Here is a 27,907-nt window from a genome sequence, read left to right on the forward strand (position 1 = left end):
AGGTGTTGCAGGTAAGCATCATTAGGTGAGCTTAAATGGAGCTCACAAGGGAAGCAGGTTATGCACTTTATACAGGCACTTATTTGCACAAGGCACTTTATTTGACTGTTCCCCTGAAGATGGATACACCGAAAACGGCTGTTTGGGAGGTCACATGTGTTGTTCGTGCTTTCATACGATGAGTATACGCTGAGCCTTGTATCAATTTAATATGCATTTGGAGTAAATAGCACGTTTTTGAAGAAATTGCAGTGTGCTGGTTCTATCTATACTGGTGGCTATGTGGCAGGATGGATATGAGAGACTATATATATATATATATATATATATACATATACATACATATATATATATATATATATATATATATATACATACACACACAGTGGGGTAAAAAAGTATTTGGACAGCCACCGATTGTGCAAGTTGACCCACTTAAAAAGATGAGAGAGGTGTGTAATTTCCATCATAGGTACACTTCAACTGTGAGAGACAGAATCTAAAAAAAAAAAAAAAATAGGAAATCACATTGTATGATTTTTAAACAATTTATTTGTATATTCTTGCGGAAAATAAATATTTGGACAATCAAAAAGTTGAATTCAATACTTTGTAATATAACCTCGGTTGGCAATTACAGAGGTCAAACATTTCCTGTAGTTCTTGACCAGGTTTGCACACACTGTAGCAGGTATTTTGGCCCACTCTTCCATGCAGATCTTCTCTAGATCTGTCATGTTTTGGGGCTGTCGCCGGGCAACACGGACTTTCAACTCCCTCCACAGATTTTCTACTGGGTTGAGGTCTGGAGACTGGCTAGTCCACTCCAGGACCTTGAAATGCTTCTTACGGAGCCACTCCTTAGTTGCCCGGGCAGTGTGTTTGGGGTCATTGTCATGCTGGAAGACCCAGCCACGTTCCATCTTCAATGCTCTTACTGAGGGAAGGAGGGTTTTGCCCAAAATCTCACAATACATGCCCCCATTCATCCTCTCCTTAATACGGATCAGTCGTCCTGCCCCATTTGCAGAAAAGCAGCCCCAAAGCATGATGTTTCCACCCTCATGCTTCACAGTGGATATGGTGTTCTTGGGATGCCATTCATCATTCTTCTCCCTCCAAACACGGCGAGTGGAGTTTATACCAAAAAGTTTGATTTTGCTCTCATCTGACCATATTACATTCTCCCAATCCTCCTCTGGATCATCCAGATGGTTATTGGCAAACTTTAGACGGGCCTGGACATGTGCTGGCTTAAGCAGGGGGACCTTTCGGGCGCTGCAGGATTTCAATCCATGACGACGTAGTGTGTTACTAATGGTAACCTTTGTGACTGTGGTCCCAGCTCTCTTGAGGTCATTGACCAGGTCCCCCCGTGTAGTTCTGGGCTGATTCCTTACCGTTCTCAAGATCATTGATACCCCACAAGGTGAGATCTTGCATGGAGCCCCAGGTCGAAGGAGATTGTCAGTGATCTTGTATTTCTTCCATTTTTTAACAAGTGCACCAACAGTTGATCTCTTCTCACCAAGCTGCTTGCCTATTGTCGAGTAGCTCGTCCCAGCCTTGTGCAGCTCTACAATTTTGTCCCTGGTGTCCTTAGACAGCTCTCTGGTCTTGGCCATGGCGGAGAGGTAGCAGTCTGACTATTTGAGGGTGTGGACAGGTGTCTTTCATACAGATAACCAGTTCAAACAGGTGCCATTAATACAGGTAACGAGTGGAGGATAGAAGAGCTTCTTAAAGAAGAAGTAACAGGTCTGTGACAGCCAGAAATCTTGCTGCTTGGTAGGTGTCCAAATATTTATTTTCCACAAGAATATACAAGTAAATTGTTTAAAAATCATACAATGGGGTATATTTACTAAAAATCGTATTTTCCCGAATGAGGTTAAAGTTCAATCACGAATGACATCGAAAGTGTAAAACTGCAACTTTTTGAATTTATTACGACTAATTTACTAAGCTGTCGTATTCTGCATTTTCGTATTTACCGATGTCGATGTCATTCGTATTTTTTGGCAGTGTTTTACGGGAGTGAATTGTAAAACACTGCCGACTTTAACACAATGAATCTCGGCCGGATCTGTGAGATCCGTGCTGGGCTTCATTGTGCACCTTTCGTAATTAATTAAACATTGTTAAAAATCTAAAAAAAAAATGCGTGGGGTCCCCCCTCCTAAGCAAAACCAGCCTCGGGCTCTTTGAGCCGGTCCTAGTTGAAAAAATATGGAGAAAAAAGTGACCGGGGTTCCCCCATATTTAATCAACCAGCACCGGGCTCTGCGCCTGGTCCTGGTTCCAGAAATACGGAGGGACAAAAAGCGTAGGGGTCCCCCGTATTTCTGAAACCAGCACCGGGCTCCACTAGCCAGATACATAATGCCACAGCCGGGGGACACTTTTATATTGGTCCCTGCGGCCCTGGCATTACATACCCAACTAGTCACCCCTGGCCGGGGTACCCTGGAGGAGTGGGGACCACTTCAATCAAGGGGTCCCCCCCCTCCAGCCACTCAAGGGCCAGGGGTGAAGCCCGAGGCTGTCCCCCCCATCCAAGGGCGGCGGATGGGGGGCTGATAGCCTTTTTGTAAAAATTTGAATATTGTTTTTAGTAGCAGTACTACAAGTCCCAGCAAGCCTCCCCCGCAAGCTGGTACTTGGAGAACCACAAGTACCAGCATGCGGTGGAAAACCGGGCCCGCTGGTACCTGTAGTACTACTACTAAAAAAATACCCCAATAAAAACAGAAGACACACACCTTGAATGTAAAAGTTTAATACATACATCCACACCTCCAAACATACATACTTACCTATGTTCACACGAGGGTCGGTCCTCTTCTCCATGTAGAATCCATGGGGTACCTGTTGGAAAAATTATACTCACATAATCCAGTGTAGATGGGTCCTCCTCTGTTCGATTTGTAATCCACGTACTTTGCAAAATAAAAAAACAGATACACGACCACGCACTGAAAGGGGCCCCATGTTTTCACATGGGACCCCTTTCCCCGACTGCCAGGAACCCCCCCTGACTTCTGTCTAAGAGGGTTCCTTCAACCAATCAGGGAGCGCCACGTTGTGGCACCCTCCTGATTGGCTGTGTGCTCCTGTAGTGTATGTCAGGCAGCACACGGCAGTGATACAATGTAGCGCCTATGCGCTCCATTGTAACCAATGGTGGGAACTATGTGGTCAGCGGTGAGGTTACTTTCGGTCAACCGCTGACCACAAAGTTCCCACCATTGGTTACAATGGAGCGCATAGGCGCTACATTGTATCTCTGCCGTGTGCTGCCTGACATACACTACAGGAGCACACAGCCAATCAGGAGGGTGCCACAACGTGGCGCTTCCTGATTGGCTGAAGGAACCCTCTTAGACAGAAGTCAGGGGGGGTTCCTGGCAGTCGGGGAAAGGGGTCCCATGTGAAAACATGGGGCCCCTTTCAGTGCGTGGTCGTGTATCCGATTTTTTATTTTGCAAAGTACGTGGATTACAAATCGAACAGAGGAGGACCCATCTACACTGGATTATGTGAGTATAATTTTTCCAACAGGTACCCCATGGATTCTACATGGAGAAGAGGACCGACCCTCGTGTGAACATAGGTAAGTATGTGTGTATGGAGGTGTGGATGTATGTATTAAACTTTTACTTTCAAGGTGTGTGTCTTCTGTTTTTATTGGGGTATTTTTTTAGTAGTAGTACTACAGGTACCAGTGGGCACGGTTTTCCACCGCATGCTGGTACTTGTGGTTCTCCAAGTACCAGCTTGCGGGGGAGGGTTGCTGGGACTTGTAGTACTGCTACTTAAAACAATATTCAAATTTTGACAAAAAGGCTAACAGCCCCCCATCCGCCGCCCTTGGATGGGGGGGACAGCCTCGGGCTTCACCCCTGGCCCTTGGGTGGCTGGAGGGGGGGGAACCCTTGATTGAAGGGGTCCCCACTCCTCCAGGGTACCCCGGCCAGGGGTGACTAGTTGGGTATGTAATGCCAGGGCCGCAGGGACCAATATAAAAGTGTCCCCCGGCTGTGGCATAAGGTATCTGGCTAGTGGAGCCTGGTGCTGGTTTCAGAAATACGTGGGACCCCTACGCTTTTTGTCCCCCGTATTTTTGGAACCAGGACCAGGTGCAGAGCCCGGTGCTGGTTGTTTAAATAAGGGGGAACCCCTGTCACTTTGTTTCCCATATTTTTACAACCAGGACCGGCTCAAAGAGCCCGAGGCTGGTTTTGCTCAGGAGGGGGGACCCCACGCATTTTTTTTTTTAAATGAACACTTTCACACCCCTTTCCACTGAAAAACATGCACGGATCTCATGGATCCGTGCATGCCTATCCGAACACGGTAAAAAAAAGCAGGTCTGTTTTATTTTAACACTTTTTCACGATTTGTATTTTTTCACGGCAGTGTTTGGCTATTGTCGGCAGTGTTTGTGAATTGCACTTTTTAGTAAATGACTGATTTCTACCAAATTCCAGGCGTATTTGACCGATGGTGTATTCATTCGTATTTTTTTCCTAGGACTTCCAAAAAAATACGAATGCCCTCATCACTGCCGTGATTTGAGTTTAGTAAATTCCCGAGATGACACTTTGAAGAAAAAACACCATCTCGGTCAAAATCGGGAGCTTAGTAAATATACCCCAATGTGATTTCCTGGTTTGTTTTTTTCCAGATTCTGTCTCTCACAGTTGAAGTGTACCTATGATGGAAATTACAGACCTCTCTCATCTTTTTAAGTGGGTCAACTTGCACAATCGGTGGCTGTCCAAATACTTTTTTCCCCCACTGTATGTTCATCACATTATGACTGCATGGTGAATGTCAGCAAAACATACCAAACCCAGAGATATGCCCTGCAGTGAATTCTAGAACATCAGCTGTGATGTCCCTAGTGAGGAGGGGCACCTCTTACATGCAGTGAGGGCACCTCTTACATGCAGGGTAGGGCACTTCTTACATGCAGGGAGGGCACCTCTTACATGCAGGGGAGGGCACTTCTTACATGCAGGGAGGGCACCTCTTACACGCAGGGGAGGGCACCTCTTACACTCAGGGAGGGCACCTCTTACACGCAGGGGAGGGCACTTCTTACACGCAGGGAGGGCACCTCTTACATGCAGTGGAGGGCACTTCTTACACGCAGGGAGGGCACCTCTTACATGCAATGGAGGGCAGTTCTTATACGCAGGGAGGGCACCTCTTACACGCAGGGGAGGGCACTTCTTACACGCAGGGAGGGCACCTCTTACACGCAGTGGAGGGCACTTCTTACACGCAGGGAGGGCACCTCTTACATGCAAGGGAGGGCAGTTCTTACAAGCAGGGGGGGCACCTCTTACACGCAGGGGAGCGCACTTCTTACACGCAGGGAGGGCACCTCTTACACTCAGGAGAGGGCACTTCTTACACGCAGGGAGGGCACTTCTTACACTCAGGGAGGGCACCTCTTACACGCAGAGGAGGGCACTTCTTACACACACGGAGGGCACCTCTTACACGCAGGGGAGGGCACTTCTTACACGCAGGGAGGGCACCTCTTACACGCAGGGAGGGCACTTCTCACACGCAGGGAGGGCACCTCTTACACGCAGGGGAGGGCACTTCTTACACGCAGGGGAGGGCACCTCTTACACGCAGGGGAGGGCACTTCTCACACGCAGGGAGGGCACCTCTTACACGCAGGGGAGGGCACTTCTTACACGCATGTAGGGCACCTCTTACACACAGGGAGGGCACCTCTTACACGCAGGGGAGGGCACTTCTTACACGCAGGGAGGGCACCTCTTACACGCAGGGGAGGACACTTCTTACACTCAGGGAGGGCACCTCTTACACGCAGAGGAGGGCACTTCTTACACGCACGGAGGGCACCTCTTACACGCAGGGGAGGGCACTTCTTACACGCAGGGAGGGCACCTCTTACACACAGGGAGGGCAGCTCGTACACGCAGGGGAGGGCAGCTCGTACACGCAGGGTAGGGCACTTCTTACACGCAGGGAAGGCACCTCTTACACTCAGGGGAGGGCACCTTTTACACTCAGGGAGGGCACCTCTTACATGCAGGGAAGGCACCTCTTACACGCAGTGAGGGCACCTCTTACACTCAGGGGAGGGCACCTCTTACACGCAGGGAGGGCACCTCTTACACGCATGGTAGGGCACCTCTTACACTCAGGGGGGGCACCTCTTACACTCATGGAGATGGGAACCTTAAGGTCCATACACACGGAGCGATACCTCGTCTGGTGTGGTGTGAAGCTGCTGGGAGCCGTTACCGCAGTGCAGAAGGCAGCGTGTGCGGAGTGCGAGGGGGTGCTGGCCGGCGTCCAAATGGCTGATGACAGTGACGGGTCGTGAGGGCGGGGGTACCGCTGCTGCTGGAAGTTGCAGTGACGGCTGCCAGGGATTGCAAAATACGCGCTCTTCCCATCCACAGCCCTCCCTCTCCTCAAACTGCTCTCAGCCCGTGCTCCAACTTCCAGCAGGGCACATAGTACAGTATGTGGGGGATATTTAGAAAGTAAGTGCTGCTGCTGGGGGGGGGGCGCTGTTTGCCGTAATGTGTAAAATGGGGGACGCTGTCTGCCGTAATGTGTAAAAAGGGGACGCTGTTTGCCGCAATGTGTAAAATGGGGGACGCTGTCTGCCGTAATGTGTAAAAAGAGGACGCTGTCTGCCGTAATGTGTAAAAAGGCGGATGCTGTCTGACGTAATGTGTAAAAAGTGGGACGCTGTCTGACGTAATGTGTAAAAAGTGGGACGCTGTCTGCCATAATGTGTAAAAAGGGGACGCTTTTTTTTTTTTTTTACAGGTACCCCTATTGGATTCTACTGGACAAGGGGACGTGATTGGCGGCGTGGGAGGTAGGTAAGTATGTGTGAGTGTGTTTAAATAAATATTTACTTTCACAATGTGTGAGTTGTGTTTTAATTTGGGTATTTCTTTTGTTGTGGAACTACAGGTAACAGCGGGTCCGTTATTTCCCCGCATGCTGGTACTTGTGGTTTTCCAAGTACCAGCATGCGGGGGAGGCTTGCTGGGACTTGTAGTTCCACAGCAAAAGACAATATTCTTTTTTTGTCACTTTGAAAGACTTTCAGCCCCCCATCCACCGCCCAGGGATGGGGGGACAGCCTCGGGCTTCACCCGTGGCCCTTGGGTGTCTGGGGGGGTGACCCCTTATTTTTAGGGGTCCCCACTCCCCCAGAGAACCCCGGCCAGGAGTGACTAGTTGGGGGGGTAATGCCATGGCCGCAAGGACCAGTATAAATGTGTACCCTGGCTGTGGCATTACCTCTCTGGCTAGTGGAGCCCGGTGCTGGTTTTAAAAATATGGGGAACCCCTACGTCTTTTGTCCTCCATATTTTTGGAACCAGGACCGGACAAAGAGCCCGGTGCTGGTTGTCTAAATACCGGGGAACCCTATGAATTTTTTCCCCTGTATTTTAACAGCCAGGACCGGCTAAAAGAGCCAGACTCTGGTTATACATAGGAGGGGGGACCCCACGCTTTTTTTTTCTTTTTTTTACTTTTAACTTTTTAAATACTGTACACAGTGAAGCCCTGCACGGATCTCACTGATCCGGCCGGGCTTCATTGTGTAAAGTCTCGTACACTCAGAGATGTGCCACAACATCTTGTAGGGAAAACAGAGTTTATTTGTGTGCTGCACTCACAACCTGTAAATAGCAGATGATACAAGCCACTAATAATCACACCGGTCCCTGTAGATGGACAGGCTGCTCTTCATGATGATCTTAAGTGAGGTTCACAGGAAGGGTGGAGAGGACACATAAGCTCCAGTACTGATGGAGAACTCCTCATTGGCCACATAGGCCATGGTTCTTATAGGGATCCGTTCATTCACCACGTAGGCTTCAGTGTTAATAGGGATCCGTTCATTCACCGCATAGGCTTTAGTGTTAATAGGGATCCGTTCATTCACCACATAGGCTTCAGTGTTAATAGGGATCCGTTCATTCACCGCATAGGCTTTAGTGTTAATAGGGATCCGTTCATTCACCACATAGGCTTCAGTGTTAATAGGGATCCGTTCATTCACCGCATAGGCTTCGGTGTTAATAGGGATCCGTTCATTCACCACGTAGGCTTCAGTGTTAATAGGGAACTGTTCATTCATCACGTAGGCTTCAGTGTTTATCGGAATTCGTTCATTCGCCACATAGGCTTCAGTGTCAATGGGGAACCGTTCATTCGCCACGTAGGCTTCAGTATTAATGGGGACCCGTTCATTCGCCACATAGGCTTTAGTGTTAATAGGGATCAGTTCATTCGCCACATAGGCTTTAGTGTTAATAGTGATCCGTTCATTCGCCACATAGGCTTCGGTGTTAATAGGGATCTGTTCATTCGCCACGTAGGCTTCGGTGTTAATAGGGATCTGTTCATTCGCCACGTAGGCTTTAGTGTTAATAGGGATCTGTTCATTCGCCACGTAGGCTTCAGTGTTAATTGGGATCTGTTCATTCGCCACGTAGGCTTTAGTGTTAATAGGGATCTGTTCATTCGCCACATAGGCTTTAGTGTTAATAGGGATCCGTTCATTCGCCACATAGGCTTTAGTGTTAATAGGGATCTGTTCATTCGCCACGTAGGCTTCGGTGTTAATAGGGATCTGTTCATTCGCCACGTAGGCTTTAGTGTTAATAGGGATCTGTTCATTCGCCACGTAGGCTTCAGTGTTAATTGGGATCCGTTCATTCGCCACAGTGGGGAACAGCTTATCGGAAACATAGGCATCACTGTTGCTAGGCAGCCAGTTCATGGCAGCAGTAGCCGAGGTGTTACTACAAAGCCATCCCTTAGAGATGATGATGGGATCAGTCACATTGGAGGTATAAGCCTTCGTGTTAGTGGGCGGGATGTACTTCCCTTCATGAGTGGCTTGTACACGGCCATACACCAGGTATTCACATGACAGGACTCCAGCCATTCTGGGGGCACGGAGGAGCTCTGGTCCAATGTTATTGAATCCTTTGGGAAACAATAATATAGAGAGAAGATATGAACATTTATAGATGAATGGAAATGGTAGAGTGGCATTATCATAGCAAGACGATTATACAAGATAGTCATAGATCCAGGGGCATCTTGCCGTCACAGGGGGGCAATTATAAACCCATATTGCAGTTAAGTATGTGTAAATGTATGGTGTACCTACTTACCCCCTGAGAACATACACAGGTGCCCCTCTGCCCCCATTCCACATGGGCTGCCCCGCAACAGCACTATACACAACCTGTTGTGGGATTACAAGTGGAAATGGATATCCTCATGGTGGAAGTAGTATAATAGCGCAGCCTGGTATCATTTTAGGATCACCCCCTTCATTAATATCAGCTTAGTGTTGTTCTCCTTATCTACTGCATAACATTATCTCATCTACTATTTGAATTTTTATTTAACCAGATTTGCAAACCCACACAGCTCAGTGCAGAGTAATCTTTCGGGTAAGTGGGCAGGCGCCGTGACATGTGCGAGATGGGCAAATAGGCGCACTGGGTTCTTACGCAGAGCCTCACTGCAGAACATGCACTAGAGGGAGCTAATGAGCGAGGGGGGAATAGTACAGAATGTCTCAGAGTCTATTACACCAACCAGACAGCACAATAACATGTTACTGCCTCAGACACCACCACAATGAGCCACATTGCCCCAAACACCCAGAGATGTAGGTGTGCAGAGGCTGGAGATCCCACAGTCTTAACAGATAAGGAGATGTCAGTCTTTTTAAAGAAAAACCAAATAAACTTTAGTAGCTGAAGATATCAATTAATCTGCCATCATTGAAATTGGGTCATTAATAACCTGGGGTGTCTCAAATTATGTGTATCATTTTACTTAGTTATGCAATGTCACCAAACCTCTCAGTAGCTGGAGTTAAGTCAGTCAGCCGGCGCCAGCGCAGAGAACAAGAAGCGCGCAAACCCCAAACAGGTTATTTTGACCAAACCTCAATGTCGGTGTAACAATTCCATAAGACTGATTTTGTTTTCGTATTGCTTCCATTTTGAAAGATCTCATACTTACGTCAACAAAAGAGTCTAATTTTAGATGAAGTTTATTTTTTGTTAAGATATTAGCAATAATGCAGAAGTTGTCAATTTTGTTGATTTTTATTTTTTAAAGACTACTTGGAAATAAAAAAAAGTCCCTTCTCTATTCTCTGTGACTTTTTATTTTATCAATATACCTCATTCAATAGTTCATTGGGGTCATTCCGAGTTGATCGCTCGCTGACGTTTTTCTCAGAGCAGCGAACAGGTTACTACTGCGCGTGTGTATGCACCGCAATGCGCACACGTGTTGTACGTGTACAAAGCGGATCATTGCTGGGCGATGGATTTAACGAAGAATCCATTCGCACAGCCGATCGCAAGGAGATTGACAGGAAGAGGGCGTTTGTGGGTGGCAACTGACAGTTTTCAGGGAGTAGTTGGAAAAACGCAGGCGTGTCCAGGCGTTTGCAGGGCGGGTGTCTGACGTCAATTCCGGGACCAAAAAGACAGAAGTGATCGCAAGGGCTGAGTAAGTTCAGAGCTACTCAGAAACTGCAAAAAACTTTTTCATCCCACTCGACTGCACACGCGTTCGCACACTTCCAAAGCGAAAACACCCCCCCCCCCCCGCGGGCGGCGACTATGCGTTTGCACGGCTGCTAAAAGTAGCTAGGGATCAACTCAGAATTCTAAATATACCAATGATCTTCTAAAATCAACCTTAAAGTTTCAAAATCAGGCATAAAATATACTATGGTCATAATGACCCACCTCAACGCCCATATAACAACTTAACAACTTGATGCCGGGTTAAGTAATAATGTATCCAGGCTTGGGAAAGGTAATGTATAATATAATAACATAGGGGGTCATTCCGAGTTGTTCGCTCGCAAGCTGCTTTTAGCAGCTTTGCACACGCTAAGCCGCCGCCTACTGGGAGTGAATCTTAGCTTAGCAAAATTGCGAACGAAAGATTAGCAGAATTGCGAATAGACACTTCTTAGCAGTTTCTGAGTAGCTCCAGACTTACTCGGCATCTGCGATCAGTTCAGTCAGTTTCGTTCCTGGTTTGACGTCACAAACACACCCAGCGTTCGCCCAGACACTCCTCCGTTTCTCCAGCCACTCCCGCGTTTTTCCCAGAAACGGTAGCGTTTTTTCGCACACACCCATAAAACGGCCAGTTTCCGCCCATAAACACCCACTTCCTGTCAATCACATTACGATCACCAAAACGAAGAAAAAACCTCGTAATGCCGTGAGTAAAATACCTAACTGCATAGCAAATTTACTTGGCACAGTCGCACTGCGGACATTGCGCATGCGCATTAGCGACTAATCGCTCCGTTGCGAGAAAAAAATAACGAGCGAACAACTCGGAATGACCCCCATAATCCTATAGAATAAAAGGCTAATGCTCCTCCTCACCTTCAGTTGTTTTGCACGTAGCGGCCACTAGATGGCGCCCGACGGAGCAATCCAAGTGTTGCTCCGTTCAGGTGCACACAGTGGCCGGCGCTGACATTACTGTTATGCTGTTCTGCCATTTTGATGGGCTGGTAACTAGTCTATAATATTTACCTCTGTCTCCTGTGTTCATGATCTATCCACATGGAAATGTAAAAGCCAAGAAGTCAGTGCAGGTTACCAGCGCTGCACCATAGGGTGTCCTGTGCTGGCACTACTGCCCTCATGTGCCACTGCTGCCTTGGTGATGCAATAAGAGTTTTATGATGTCACCCAAGTGTCCAGCTACAGCATGTGAGGATATCCAGCTACAGCATATAAATACAGGGCCAGATTAAAGGCCATGGAGCTGATATTTATCAATGTCTTATTGTGAAGAGCTGAGTAACTGTGACTGGTGTGGGTGTGGCCAGTACTGTGTGGGTGTGGCCAGTGTCATGTGGGCGTGTGCACCCCAACACAATCTGCCCCACTGTGTCTCTAAGGGGGAGATGTACTTACTACTAAGTCATCGAGAATTATAAAGTGGAGAAAGATGGGGAAGATGTACTAAGTCTTGGAGTGAGATAAAGTAGACGGTGATAAAGCACCAGCCAATCAGCTCCTAACTGCCATGTTACTGGCTGTGTTTGAGAAATGACAGTTAGGAGCTGGTTGGCTGATACTTTATCTCTCTCCAAAAGTTGGTACATCTGCCCCTCAATAAGAAGTAGTAGATAAAATGCAGCATGTTGTGAGGAAAGTAGAATGTAAGTACTTATGACGTATGGCAGAAGTAGGGGCGGCTGTAGGGGAATCGTGCTGTGATGGTAATGGGCCTATTTTATAATGTAGTCCCACCGGCCCCCATAGTCTGACCCTGACTGACTACACATCTCAGAGATAAATACGTCCTGATATATTCCTGTTATATGTGAAACAAGTGACACCATTATAAGAGCCCAGTGTTCTGTTACATCAGACACAGTGCTGTGCTGATTCCTTACAGGTGCCAGTGGCCCCTTAATATCCGGGCATGCTGCAGTGATGTGCGGTGAGGTCAATGATTGGGGAGGCACTGGCTAATAACAGAACTTGATTTACACCAACATACAGCTAGGGGGTATTATCCCCTCTCCCCAATCCCCTAATCCTCCCTTTCCAATCCCATAGCCTAACCTTAACCTCCCCCTATAGTGCCTAACCCTAACATCTGTGCGGCATTGCCTAACCTCCCCCACAGCCTAACCCTAACCCTCTCCGTGGGTGCCTAACGCTCCTCCCTGCAGCCTAACCTCCCCACGCAGCCTAACCCTAACCTGCCACTATAGTGCCCAACCCTAACATCCCTGCAGCATTGCCTAAACCTAACACCCCTCCCCGCTGACTAAACTTAACTCTCCCTCCCCCGCAGCGCTACCCTAACCCTCTCCGTAGGTGCTTAACCCCCCTCCCTGCAGCCTAACCCTAACCTCCCTGGGGGGAGGGGCGGCTAAACTAACCCTGCCGACCCTAAAACTATCGGTGGCACTATACTTACATAGGTCGGGACGCCGACTGTCGGGGTTTGGACGTCTGTATCATGACCAAATCGGATTTCTGGCGACGGCATTGTGGCGGGGGGCAGGATCCCGACTGTCAGCAAACTAACCGCATCCCCTGCCAGTGAGCTTGACATACAGTACAGTAGGTGACCAGGCCAAATCGGGCCATATTGCAGCATTTATATTTAACTCTTATAATATACTGTACCATCCGTTTTTGCAACATCTTCACAACAACACATAAGGGCCTTACACACTGGCCGATTTTCAGCTGAGGTGCCTGACCGCCTGAAGGGTTAAACATGCTATATGAATTGTTATGTGTTTGAATAGACACGTACGCACTCTCTACAAGATGCCTTTGTCTGTTCATATAATATAAGGCTTGTGTGTGTCTTATCTTCAAGGACAATTACATACTAGATCAAAACTGTTACTTCTGTGTGTTACTAAAATATCCCGCATGTAATGTCGTATGCTACTTCTATTTATCCAATCATATGCTTGCACATATTGTATACACCCATGTTTCTCTTCTATATAGTACGCTGTAATTTATTAAATAAACAGAGTGATTCTTAACTACATGGTGTCGTGTATTATCTGTAACGTTAAGGATTGCTCTCACTGACGTCAGTGGCCATCACATCGAGGTAATCAAAGAGAGGTAGGGATCCTTTCAGCTGGGGGCTCGTCCGAGATTCAGTGATCGTCCCTGAATGGTAAAAATAGAGAATTTATTGTCTATCTTTGCCATACAGGATTGCGGTCATACACTGAAGCTGAATCCGTGTCAGTGTTCCGGGAACACGTGACAAGGTAATATTTAAGTCCGGGACTTAATATTACGAAGTTTTATGTAAAAACATAAAACAGGTATCAGGGATACCATAGAATCTTTAATGTCTGGGACTTAAAGATACGTCTGAGAAAGGACCAGGAGTCCAAGCGCAATTCTCCAAAGACGTTAGTATCTGGGATACTTAAAAAAAAAAAATATATAGACCTGGGGTCTATACATAACGTAGATTATACCTCGATCTGATCGTCTATATATATATTCTTGTATGTTGTAGTGAGATAAGTTCTTATATTTGGTTCAGACGGCTGGTAAGTTTTCGTCTGCCAGATATCTTTACTCAAAACTCTTTTCTTGCTTCCTGTTTAAAACGCTGTATTTTTCTGACATCTTGTACGAATGGTAAGCGTACCCGTCAAAAGATTTCATGTTCTCATTATACAGATAATATTGTGATATTGTCAATGACTAATTAACTGGTGTTAGCTAATGCATGCATAGAAAGTTTTTAAATTGCATTTTTTGTTGTGAAATTGCATAGAACGTATTTTTGTTGTGAAATTGCATAGAATGTTTTTTTTGTAAACTGCATTTTTGTTGTGATATTGCATAGACAGTTGTTATAAGTTGTTGTAGAAATTGCGTAGAAAGCTGGTGTAGATTGTATTCTTTACTATGGGAGGGGGTCAGAGTAAGACAGTCATTTATCCTCCACCTTTACCAGGAGAGACATGTAAGGAGTATGTAGCCCGTAACTCCACCACAGATTATTATCTAGTTAACCCTTGGGTAGATAACTTAGCGGGGTGGACAGAGAAAGTTGGCAGCCCCAGCCCATTCCCCCGTGATGGTATTAATTATCCATTTTATATGGACATGATCAAAGGGCTTTGTCTGGGAGACAAGGAAGCCTGGCCGTGGTATGATCATGACCCACAATGGGACATGACATATATGCGCGCTGGAGGAGAGCAATGGCTCACGATAGCACCTCATTGGTATGACAAAAATATCAAGCAGAAACAGCGTAGAATAAAATCTGTAACTTCCCGACTACACAAAGCTGAGGAATTTAGAAGCAACAAGTTTCTGAAAAACTCTTCTCCTCCGCCCTACAGTCCCCTATACCCCTCCTTAAAAAACACAGATCTTTTAGCTGCAGTTGCTTTGTCACGAATTCCGATGCAAAGGGGAGGGGGAGGAGGGGAAGGGGAAGGAGAAGGAGGCTCAGTTGCTTTGTCACGAATGCCGATGCAAAGGGGAGGGGGAGGAGGGGAAGGGGAAGGAGAAGGAGGCTCAGGAGGAATAGCCCCCCCTGACAGTACCCTCCACATAGACGTAACCACCCCCGCCCCTAGTGCCCCTACTCCTAACAGACAAACCGTCTCCCGCCGCAACGCTGACTTAACTATTGCTACTGACAACCCTCTCACCCCCTCCACAACGCGATCCGGCACTGGTTTCCTCGGTGTTGCCACCCACCTGCCCTTCATGACAGTAGGGGATCAGTTGTTAAAGAAACCCATTGAAATAGAGGATTTAGACAGAATTGTTAAGAACTGTCCCAAACCCACTGTTGCACCTGACGGCTGCATAGCTTACTTGAAAAAGGCTTGCACAGGACGCAGCTATACTCAAGAAGATATGAAGCTGATCATAGATGGGGTTATAGACCATTACAACGGGTGGGATTGGAAAAAGATTCCCACCATAAACACTCCTACCACCCTTAACGATGCCGTTCGCTACCCTCTCAATACTGGGGACGGTGTAACGGAGATGTGGAAGGAAATTGAGACCCATATGAAAGAGATTTTTAAAACCCGGGCTTCTCTTCCCATTGCCGTAGCATGTAAACAAAAGCCCACTGAAACTGTCACTGAGTTCTGGAAGAGGTTTAAAAAGTGTTGGTCTGAAGATGCAGGTCTCACTCTTGTAGATACAGACCATTTACTAATTTCTACCTTTGTAAATAACTTGTTGCCATCTGTTATGGTCCCAGTTAAGCAAGGTGTTTCTTCCTGGACCTCTGATAATATTAAGGAATTTGAAAAGCACTTATATGAAAAGGAAGCTGCAGGATGCTTTGATGTTAAAAAACCCTTGCAGAATGCCCCAACTCATAATTACCAAAATCAGAGAGGTCGGGGAGATAGACGCCAGCAGCACTCCACTGGCCCACCCCGTAATCCAGCCCGATATCAAAACCCACAAGCCAGGCCACCCCACCCCCCTGACTCTGCCAGCAGGAAACAAACCTCCTGCTTCAACTGTGGAAGGGACGATCACTGGGCAAGGGATTGCCCTTGTCCCTCACAAAACCACCGACAGCCCCAAGCTCCGGCTCCCTCCCGGGATCATCCCCGACAGTCACACAACAACCCCTTTCAGGATCATGTCCGATTCCGAGTTGACTGGCAGGACCCCTCCCACTGACGGGGCCCGGAGGAGGGTATCCCAGCCTTTGCCCAGCTCACCAGACACTGGAAGGACCCACCGCTACTAACCTTGATTATAGGAAAGAGAGCAATCCCTTTCCTGGTAGATAGCGGGGCAACTACTAGTGTTTTGTGTGTCGACCTGTACGATGGTCATTTGGTAAAGACTGCTCCTTCAATGGGAATCAATGGGATACCCACAGATGCTTACCTGACAGATGCCCTTAGTGTCAGAACCACGGGAGGCACATATATGGGTAAACACAATTTCACTGTAATACCTGAATGTCCAATTAATCTTCTGGGAAGGGATCTTCTTAGCAGGCTCGAAATCTCCATTCTCCCTTCACCCACTGGCAGTGGCCTGGAGGTTGAGTCCCCACACCTACCGGTGTGGGAAGCAACAGACATTACACCTGATTTTGACAAAGTAAACCCTGCTCTATGGTCGGAGGGTCCCTATGACACTGGCCTCATTCCTTGCACACCATATAGAGCAACCCTGAAACCTGACACACAACCTGTCTATCAAAAGCAATACCCCTTGTCACAAGAGAAGGTTGAAGGTCTTAGACCAATGATACAACAGTTTCTCCAACAAGGCATTCTCAGACACGTAATTTCACCTTACTGCACACCAGTCAACCCAGTTGCTAAGTCAGATGGCAGTGTAAGGTTTGTACAAGACCTTAGGGCAATTAACCAACTCATTGTGCCTATAGCACCCATTGTACCTGACATTAACTCACTCATTTCAGCTATCCCTGCAGATGCTGCATTTTTTTGCGGTAAATGCATTTTTTAGCATTCCAGTGGATGCACAGACACAGTTACTTTTTGCATTTTCTTTTGAGGGCAAGCAACTCACCTGGTGTCGTTTACCCCAGGGCTTCATTGACGCACCTGTTGTGTATAGCATTGTACTCCAGGCCACATTGGGGCCCTGGCACCCTCACCATGGTTCAGTCCTGCTACAGTATGCAGATGATCTGCTGCTCTGTAGTCAAACTGAGGAGGCCTGCCGGGAGGATGGTATATCACTGTTAAACTGGCTCTGTGAATGTGGACACAAGGTGTCCAAAACAAAAATGCAATGGTGTAAGAAGCATGTGGATTACTTAGGTTTTGTGCTCACTCAGGGGGAAAGGAAAGTCAGTCCACAGCGCATTCAGTCTGTATTGGGCCTGGTCACCCCAACTACCCAGAGGGAACTGCTGTCTTTTCTGGGTATGGTAAATTACTGCAGACAGTGGATATCTGATTGTTCCTATTATGATAACATTTTGAGACAAGCCACACTGAAAGACAAACCTAATATTGTACAATGGTCACAAGAAATGTTAACTGCATATGAAAGCTTAAAGTGTATGTTAATGAAAAGTCCGGCACTTGGCCTCCCCAACTATGTACTACCTTTTCATTTGTTTGCAAGGGACAATTGTAAAACCATGGCGGGGGTGCTCACACAGTTTCATGGAGGAAAGTTGCGCCCAGTGGCATTTTTTTCCAAAGTAATGCCTGTCACAGTGCAAGGTATGCCTGCTTGCCTCAGGGCACTTGCAGCCTGTGCAATGGTAACTGAAATGGCCACCACACTCACCCTAGGCCACACAACAATACTTCACACCACTCATGATGTTCTAACCATTTTTAAAGGGGTTACACACACAACACATGTCAGCTCAGCGCCTCAGTGGATATGAGGTTCTCCTTTTAAACAACCCCTCCCTCACCATTAAGTATGCCACCAACTCTTCAGGTCCTGCACCCATTCTCAACGCTCTACTGGGGCTCAAAGGTCCTGAAGACCACCCTCCTGAACCCCATGACTGCTCAGCTTCCATTGAGTCAGAAACATCCCCCAGACTGGACATGTCCCCTGTCCCTGTCCCCGACGCGGATGTCATTTTTGTAGATGGTTCCTGTAGCAGACCCAATGACACCACGTACCAAGCGGGTTATGCTATTGTCACTCTCCCTGACATTATTCTGGAAGCACAGCCCATTCCTTACCAGTCAGCACAGGCTGCAGAGCTCATTGCTCTCACAAGGGCTTGTCACCTTTACCAGAATAAACCAGTCACCATCTACACTGACTCCAAATACGCGTACGGCGTCGTGCATGACCATGGGGTCATTTGGCGACGCCGTGGTTTCCTTGGAGCTGATGGAAAAGGCATATCACATGCCCAACTCATCTCTGACCTTCTGCATGCCATAACCCTGCCCTCTGACATTGCAATCCTCCATTGCAGGGCACACACGGGGGGGAAGGATGCAGTCTCCCTTGGAAATGCTCTTGCTGACTCTGCTGCCAAACATGCGGCCTCACAGCCCATCACTCAGGCCCACATGTCCATCATGACCCCCCCAGCTCTCGACAACCACTACCTGATCACCCAGTTACAGGCCTCAGCCTCCAAAGCCGACCTAGCTGACTGGACTTACCCAGTTTTGCAGAAGAATCCTAAAACAGGATTAATCTGCAAAGAGGGGAAACCTTGTATACCCCAGTCCAGTGCACCCTTGTTTATTGCCCACTACCATGGCATAGGACACCACAGTAAGGCAACAACTACCTTACTCTTACGTAATGATTTCTATGTCACGGATGCCAAGTCATTAGTAGATCAGTATGTCAGTAGATGCATCACTTGTCTGCGAAACAACCCCAACAACCCTGACAAGGCAAAACATCAGCATCTTGAATACCCCACCACACCCTTTACACACCTGCAAATTGACTTCACCCATATCCCAGGTACTGGTAAACAGGAGTATGCCCTGGTCATTGTAGACATGTTCTCTCGATGGCCAGAGGTATTCCCCACTAAATCTGAGGATGCAAAGACAGTTGCTAGGATCCTAACTCAGGAAATCATCCCCAGATGGGGGTGCCCATTGCAAATCAATAGTGATAAAGGCTCCGCCTTTACAGCAAAAATTACACAGGCTCTGGTAAAGACCCTACAGGTGGAATGGAAGTTCCACATCCCGTACCATCCGCAGAGTTCAGGGGTCGTAGAACGCATGAATAGGACCCTCAAAGACAAGCTTAGGAAGGCCACAGGGGGTACCTTCCATAAATGGAAGAAGGTCCTTCCTATTATCCTAGCAGAGATCAGAATGACCCCACAAAAGACTCTGGGTTACTCCCCATTTGAAATACTAATGGGTAGGCCTTTTCCTACACCCTGGGCTAAGAAACCACTAGTAATACAGGAAGGAGATCTAGAACTTATCAGAGAAGAGTATGTCAGGTCCCTGATAACAAAACTGAATGAAATTGAACATGAGGTTGTTTGTAAAAACCCTTTGAATCCACAGGAACCTACACACCCCTTTAAAGTCGGAGACAGAGTCGTGGTGAAGGTGCTCCCCAGGAACAAGAGCCCAGGAGACTTCACCTATGGTCCAGAGACAGAGGTCGTAGCAGCTACCCGAACAGCAGTCCTGACAGAGGAAAGTCCTACCTGGATCCATGCATCCCGAGTAAAAAAGGTTCCTAGACCAGACCTAGAGAGGGAAGCAAGTGATTCCAGTGAGGTACGAACCGGGGCAGACAGCCCTGACCTCCCACCTAGCGAAGACAGAAGAACAGAAAACGATGAAGAACCTGCCCCCTATCTCTATCCTGGGGACTATCTCGATAGCCCTACTGGCCCTCATTCACCTCACAATATGTGAAGTCAGCATCACACAAACAGATGGGGTCCCCACCTTGTGGTACAATTCCTCTAACACACACGTAGCCACATATATCCTTGACTATTTTATGTTCCCCAAAATTGCTGATGACAAATATTATATACAACAAAGGAGGAAATCAGGAATGTCTGAGACAGTATATATTTGTGTTACTGACGAATGGTACTATGACATTAGATATTATGGATCTAATTGTAATTCCTGGGAAGCTGTGGGGTGGAATACAGGAACAGATTGGGGATATCGCCCATCAGCTGCCAGAAACAGATATGGTCAACATCTGAACCTACTTCAAAGATTGTCTATTCATAAAATGGAAGAGGGCCCAGACTCATATCGGTTCAGGCTAAACATAGTGCATCCCAGCAACCGGGATAATGCAACTTATGTAGTTGGTATATGGTGGCAAGCAGGGTACTATAGTGCAAGACAAAGGTTTTATTTATGGGATATGTACAAAAACCCAAAATACCAGCCTAAAATTGCTCCCCAAAACAAACCTTTAAAGCCCCATATTGCCACTTCTAAAGATATGGTGGCTATTACTAACCCTACCTTTGAAGACACCCTAGCTATTGAAACTGGTTTCTCTGACATTAATTTTTGGTTGGAATGGATGAAGTATAGTGCTAACAAACACAATAAAAGCAACTGTTATGTCTGTGGCAAATCTAGGCCCCACCTAGGTACAGTGCCCCTTAATATACCCCTAGAACAGGAAAATTGTTTTTTCAGCCTTTTTAATGACACCAAAACAAATGACAGTCAGTGCGAAATGTGGAAAAGGGAATATCCCATATTGTCAAAAAATCCCAACCCAGGAAATACCATAACCATATATCCTGGAAACTATACCTGTTATACATCTAACATCACCCCAGGGAGAAATTTAAAAACCTTCCCACCAGGGTATTGTGCAAATAAAAGAACAACTGTTTTAGTCAACCAAACTAGATCACTAGGCGACATTTATTATATATGTGGGGATATGAAGCTTAGAACTAAATTAGACACACCATGGTATGGTGAGTGTGCCCTGGCCAAAGTCATAATGCCACTCCTAATGATCACCGATGACCCCAATCCTCCCTCTAATACTCCTGCTAATCGAAAGAAAAGAGCACTCCCAGGAGGTAGCTTTGACCCCCACGTGTACATTGATGCTATAGGGGTCCCAAGAGGTGTTCCAAATGAGTTCAAAGCTAGAGATGAGGTGGCTGCGGGTTTTGAGTCATTGTTCCCTATAGTAACTGTAAATAAAAACGTAGCCTGGATTAATTATATATATTATAATCAACAAATGTGCAATATTGAAGGCAACAGACCTTTGTATCAAAACTGTTAGGAAAAACACAAGGAAAAGGAAGCCAGTGTGGTTTGCAAAAGAAGTAGCAAATATTGTGAGAGCAAAAAAGATGGCTTTTAGGAAATATAAGCAGACACAAAATAATGAAGACAAAAAGATATATCTTGTTAGACAGAAGGAGACAAAGAAGGTAATCAGATGTGCAAAGGCACAAGCTGAGGAGAAAATGGCCCAGTCAGTGGGTAAAGGAGGCAAAACTTTTTTTAGGTATATAAGCGAAAAAAGAAAAACAAAAGGCGGAATTATAAAACTAAAGACGGACACTGGGAATCTTGTTGAGGGAGACAATTTAATAGCAGATCATCTTAATGATTATTTTTGCTCAGTATTTACTACTGAAAGAGAGGGGAAGGGGCCACAGTTAAGTTGCAGGGATATTCAGGAAAATGAAACAAGTACATTTACAGAGGAGAAGGTCCTAACAGAACTCTCAAAGCTGAAAGTGGACAAATCTATGGGGCCAGATGGGATACATCCAAGGATACTAAAAGAACTTAAAGAGGTGCTGGTAGCACCATTGACAGAATTATTCAACCAGTCATTAGCTACAGGAGAAATTCCAGGGGACTGGAAAAGAGCAAACGTAGTCCCACTGCACAAAAGTGGAAGCAAGGAAGAGGCAAACAACTACAGACCAGTGAGTCTTACATCAGTAGTAGGGAAATTGATGGAAACACTCTTAAAAGAAAGAGTTGTAGATCATCTCAAATCCGGCAATTTACTGGATCCCAAACAGCATGGATTCACTGGGGGAAGATCATGTCAAACAAATCTTATTGACTTTTTTGATTGTGTGACTAAAGTGATGGATAAAGGTGGAGCCATGGATATAGCTTATCTTGACTTTAGTAAGGCTTTTGACACAGTTCCACATCGCAGACTGCTAAATAAACTTGAAAGTTTGGGATTGGATATTAGGATTATTGAATGGATAAGATCTTGGTTGAAGGATAGAAAACAGAGAGTTGTGGTAAATGGAGTGCATTCACAGGAGGGAAATGTTACCAGTGGAGTACCCCAGGGATCTGTACTTGGACCAGTGCTTTTCAATATCTTTATTGGTGACATTGCAAATGGGATTAAAGGGAAAGTATGCCTTTTTGCAGATGACACAAAGGTATGCAACAGGGTAGACACACCAGGTGGGGTAAAACAAATGATTGAGGATCTAGGTAGACTAGAGGAATGGTCAAGAGTCTGGCAATTACAGTTTAATGCCAAAAAATGCAAAATCATGCACTTGGGTCTCAAAAATCCTAAAGCTAAATACAGTATTAATGGCACTATACTGGAAACTACTGAGGAGGAAAGGGATCTAGGAGTCACTATTTCAGATGACTTAAAGGCAGGTAAGCAATGTAACAAGGCAATGAGGAAGGCTAGTCAGATGCTTGGCTGCATTGGGAGAGGAATCAGCAGCAGAAAGAAAGAAGTAATAATGCCACTGTATAGGTCATTGGTACGGCCTCATCTAGAATACTGTATTCAGTTCTGGAGGCCATATCTTCAAAAGGATATTAATACATTAGAAACTGTACAAAGGAGGGCAACTAAAATGGTGCATGGCCTACATCACAAAACATACCCAGAAAGACTAAGAAATCTCAATATGTATAGTTTGGAGCAGAGAAGAGAAAGGGGCGACATGATAGAAACTTTCAAATATATGAAGGGTTTTAACAAAGTCCAGGAGGGAAACATTCTCCAAATGAAGAGAAGCAATAGGACACGAGGACATGCACTGAGACTGGAGGGGGGGAGGTTCAGGGGAAATTTGCGGAAAAATTATTTCACAGAAAGGGTAGTGGACAAGTGGAATAGCCTCCCATCAGAGGTGGTAGAGGCTAAGACAGTAGAGCAATTTAAACATGCATGGGATAGACATAAGGATATCCTTACAAAAAAATAAGGATCAAATAAGGTTAGTGATAAAAAAAAATAATATATAAAAAAAAAAAAGGGGCAGACTAGATGGGCCAAGTGGTTCTTATCTGCCGACAAATTCTATGTTTCTATGTTTAACAAAGATTTGTTAATGATACCAAAGATGCTCTTAAAGGTATAGCTGAACAGCTAGAAGCCACTTCCCAAATGACATTTCAAAATAGAATGGCCCTTGACATGATTCTAGCAGAAAAAGGCGGTACATGTGTTTACATTAGTAAGGTGGAAGGCTGTTGTACATATATTCCTGACAACACTGGTCCCAATGGTAAGGTTACTTTAGCCATAAACAAGTTAGAAACCTTATCCATAGAACTCAAGAAAAATTCAGGTATTGATAACCCATGGAGCCAATATTTTGGGTGGTTTGAAAATTGGAAACAGGCTCTTGTGCAAATAAGCATATTCATACTTGTAACTTTAATTCTTTTAGGCATTATAGTTTATTGTGTAATTCCCTGTGGAAAGAAACTTACCTCCAAAGGCATTGATAAGGCCCTGATGTACTATGATATAACCCCCAGTCCTGTCACCTCCTCTGATAGTAAGGGACCCGACGATTATGCCCAATATCTCAAGAACTGGAGGAACAAGAAAGGAGCCTCACTTAAGAATCATGTCATATAACAATCATGATTCTAAGAGGGGATTGAAGGGTTAAACATGCTATATGAATTGTTATGTGTTTGAATAGACACGTACGCACTCTCTACAAGATGCCTTTGTCTGTTCATATAATATAAGGCTTGTGTGTGTCTTATCTTCAAGGACAATTACATACTAGATCAAAACTGTTACTTCTGTGTGTTACTAAAATATCCCGCATGTAATGTCGTATGCTACTTCTATTTATCCAATCATATGCTTGCACATATTGTATACACCCATGTTTCTCTTCTATATAGTACGCTGTAATTTATTAAATAAACAGAGTGATTCTTAACTACATGGTGTCGTGTATTATCTGTAACGTTAAGGATTGCTCTCACTGACGTCAGTGGCCATCACATCGAGGTAATCAAAGAGAGGTAGGGGATCTGCTGACGACGGTCACAGACCCCGCACACTCGCTCCCCAACCTGATGAGCGAATTAGACATTTTCAGTTCACTATCAGGTTTTAAAATCAACACATCCAAATCCTATGCCCTTCATATCTCAACCCCCCAGTCGGTGCTAATTGGCTTGAAAGCTATGTTCCCTTTCCAGTGGAGGGACTCCCACATTACATACCTGGGAGTTCAACTATCCAGCGACTCCTCACGTCTACTGTCCTTAAATTTCTACCCCATTCTCCAAGCCATTAGAAACGACTATTGCAGATGGCAATATCATAATCTTTCTTGGCTTGGTAGAATCAATGTTGTAAAGATGAATACACTACCCAAACTGCTTTATCTCCTTCAGACCTTACCGATTCAGATCCCTGACTCCTGGTTCCGGACCGTGAGATCTTTGATCCAGCAATTTATATGGCGTCGTAAGAGACCCAGAATCAAAGGGTCAATCCTGACTCGACCTCCCCAGAAAGGGGGCTTTCTATTACCAGATATTGAAATCTACTACCAAGCAATCCTCCTGAGCAGAGTCTTGGACTGGACCAGGAGTCGGGAGATTAAACAATGGGTGGTCTTGGAAGGTTCATACCTGCAGCTGTTCCCAGAAATCTTCCCATGGCTCCCGACCTTGCCCAAATTAATACGACCTCACCCGACCATTTCTCCTACACTTTCTTTTTGGAAGGGGACACGAAGAAGATCGTGCATCTCTTCTGTTTTTGGCCCCCTAACCTCTTTTCTGAGTAATCAGACCTTCCCACCTGGCCTCTCACTAGGATATTATCAAAACTGGGCATTGGAGGGACTCTTTAGAGTGGGGCAGTTGGTCCACCCATCCGGAGTTAAACAGTTCTCGGAGATACGAGAGAAATGGGAGATTCCACAAAGAGATTTCTGGAAATTCCTACAGATCCGTCACTTCCTACATACAAATAATGCATACCGTGAAGCATCAAGGGAGCTGACCGCGTTTGAAAAAATGTGTGTGGCCCCTATGAATCCAATACACACTATCTCCACCCTGTACAAGCTTCTATGTGCATCTAACTCCCTGATGCCTCCCCATTTTATTCAAAAGTGGGAGAGAGATCTAAACATCTCACTCTCGGATAAGGAATGGGACTCTATCTTTCTTAAAACACATAAGAGCTCCATATGTATCCAAGTCAGAGAAACACAATATAAGATCCTAATGAGGTGGTACAGACACCCCACTCTCTTACACGTCATTTCCCCATCCATCTCACCTACCTGCTGGAGATGTCATAGAGACCTAGGCTCTCTACTACACATCTGGTGGACCTGTCCCCTTATTAAAAATTACTGGGATGATGTAATCTCAACCTCCAAAGCCATTTTACATACCTCCGTCCCGTCTGACCCAGCCTTTTGGCTACTAAATCATTCCACTACCCCAATCTCTACCTACAAGTCATCATTAATACGACACCTGGGCAACGCCGCACGAGCAGTGATCCCCACAATGTGGAAATCTGTCAACCCCCCCACAAGGAATACCTGGTTTTCCAGATTAGATTATTATATGAACATGGAAGATGTATTAATGAGCGCAGGGGACAGGCGTTCCGAATTTACTGCTATATGGTGGCCTTGGATAGATTACAAGACATCCGAACCATATACGACTTACATTTCCTCTACAAAATAGAGTAAAGGACGGGAGCTGGCTTTTGACTCAATTGGTAATGGGATCTTAGATGAAAAAGCCTAATGCCTGAATCACTGCACATGTCTTACTCTCCTTGCTTATCATACTCGGTTTAGTCACCCCAAACTTCTGATGTTTTCTTTCCCTTTTTCTTCTTCTTGTTACATATCTATCCATTATTAGTTTCCCTTAAACCAAAATGTTGATGTGGACTACAACTATCCAGAATATGCGATTATCGATCTATATACGCTCATGTTGTCATACCATTTTGCCTTTGATTGATACCCAGATATGTTTGCAATTTGTTGTAAGTCTATATTATTACAATAAAAACAGATTATACAAAAAAAAGAGAGGTAGGGATCCTTTCACCGCCGATACGGCCGACGGATGTCCCGGCGGCAAGGGGGGTGACGGGGGAGTGACCTTTCTTCACTCCCCCGTCACCTGGCCCCATAGCCCTGCATGCTAATATGGACGATATTGTCCATATTGGCTTGCACGCATAAATGACACGGCACCAACGATGAACGTTCATCGTTGGTAAATACACACTGAAATATATTTTAGTGTAATCGGCCAGTGTGTAGGGCCCGTTACTCAGGACTTGCAGTGCCAGTGACCAAACAGAAACTGGAACAGAAAAGAACGGAGTACAAATATAGAAATGAATGAGTCTCCAGTGTACAGAACAACAAGTAAAGAGCCCCAGCATCCATCTCCCTCCCACCCCCAGCCAGGGCTGTGCTGCTGCTGCTGCTGCATGTGGGTGGGAATGGAGGAGGTATCAGTAACACACATCCACAGGCAGCAGCTGAGGGCTGGGAAACTAAAGGCTGGAGTAGACAGTGACAAGCAGCCTGCTCCTGCCATAGCCCTGACCCTGACAGCAGCAGCCTGACCCTACTGTCCGTGGCTAGCCATGTGCAGGAAACCAGAGGTCCCCAATCCCCCCTGATAACAGTGCTATCCACGCTCTATCCATGCTGCAGTGCACCCTGACAGCTCACCTCACCATCTGTAAAACGACCAGCACCTGGAGAGAGTGAGATCCGGACTTCAGGAAACAGTCACTGGCCAATCAAATCTGCCTCACTGACAGGGGCGGGCTCTGAGGTGGGATGCAGGCACGCCCCTGTCACTGAGGCAGATCTGCTGCTGCCTCTACTGCGTGTTTTTTCAATGGGCTTTTCCTGCCCTACGTTTGGCCATGCCCCCTGCCCGCCCCCAGCTCGGACACTTTACCATTGTCAGTGGGAGGCAGCGCTCTCAGCTGCCTCCCACCCACCGTTGGCTGTGTTTCCACACAGCAAATATGATTAGAAAAATGCAAAGAGGATAATTATGACACAGGACGTGTTATAAATATCTTCTTTGTATTACTGCAGTCATTATGACAGGGGAGGCACTGACTGCACGTCCCTGGCATGCTGTCACTTGTGGTTCGACAAGTTCCATCATGCTGCGACTTGTATAGAACAACATCATTAAAATATATATTTCTTTATTACATTGTGAGCACTGTACTAAAGCCCAGGCTAGTTGTCCCTTGTGACGGCTACCGGTCTCCCCTCCTGAGGGATAACTTGCCTGGGCTTTAATACAGTGGTAATAAATAGTTATATAATGTTGTTCTATATAAGTCACAGCATGGGGTGACACCTACATGCCGGCTCCAACACAGTGACAGGGAGCCGGGTGCTCAGTGTGACAATCTCCTGCAGCGCCTGGCCCCTGTCACTGAGGAGGAGCCGGCAGTGCAGCCAGAGTCTCCGGGGGCGGCCCATCATCTCCAGAAAAGCTAGGCATCCCCCTGAGTGATGTAATGGGGTCTTCCAGTGAGACCACGCCCCCTCCCAGGAAATAACACCCCCTTTTTGACATACGCCGGGGGAC

At 46.1% G+C, this 27,907-nt stretch overlaps 1 protein-coding gene across 3 annotated transcripts; it reads right to left on the reverse strand.

Moving 5' to 3' along the window:
• Window positions 1-7,655: 7,655 nt before the first annotated feature.
• Window positions 7,656-27,120, reverse strand: LOC134966709 (uncharacterized). Of its 3 annotated transcripts, none has more exons than XM_063943668.1 (2): window positions 27,022-27,120; window positions 7,656-9,012 (listed from the first exon to the last, which is right to left on the reverse strand). In XM_063943668.1, exon 2 carries the CDS (start codon window positions 8,969-8,971, stop codon window positions 7,787-7,789), a length of 1,185 nt encoding a protein of 394 aa, XP_063799738.1. In that variant the 5' UTR covers window positions 8,972-9,012; window positions 27,022-27,120; the 3' UTR covers window positions 7,656-7,786. The 3 variants fall into 3 exon arrangements, with proteins under 3 accessions (XP_063799738.1, XP_063799739.1, XP_063799737.1); XM_063943669.1 differs by lacking the exon at window positions 27,022-27,120 and adding an exon at window positions 13,024-13,078; XM_063943667.1 differs by lacking the exon at window positions 27,022-27,120 and adding an exon at window positions 11,619-11,999.
• Window positions 27,121-27,907: the final 787 nt, after the last annotated feature.

Source organism: Pseudophryne corroboree, chromosome 10 (genome assembly GCF_028390025.1).
Source record: "Pseudophryne corroboree isolate aPseCor3 chromosome 10, aPseCor3.hap2, whole genome shotgun sequence".
Taxonomy (NCBI): Eukaryota; Metazoa; Chordata; class Amphibia; order Anura; family Myobatrachidae; genus Pseudophryne; species Pseudophryne corroboree.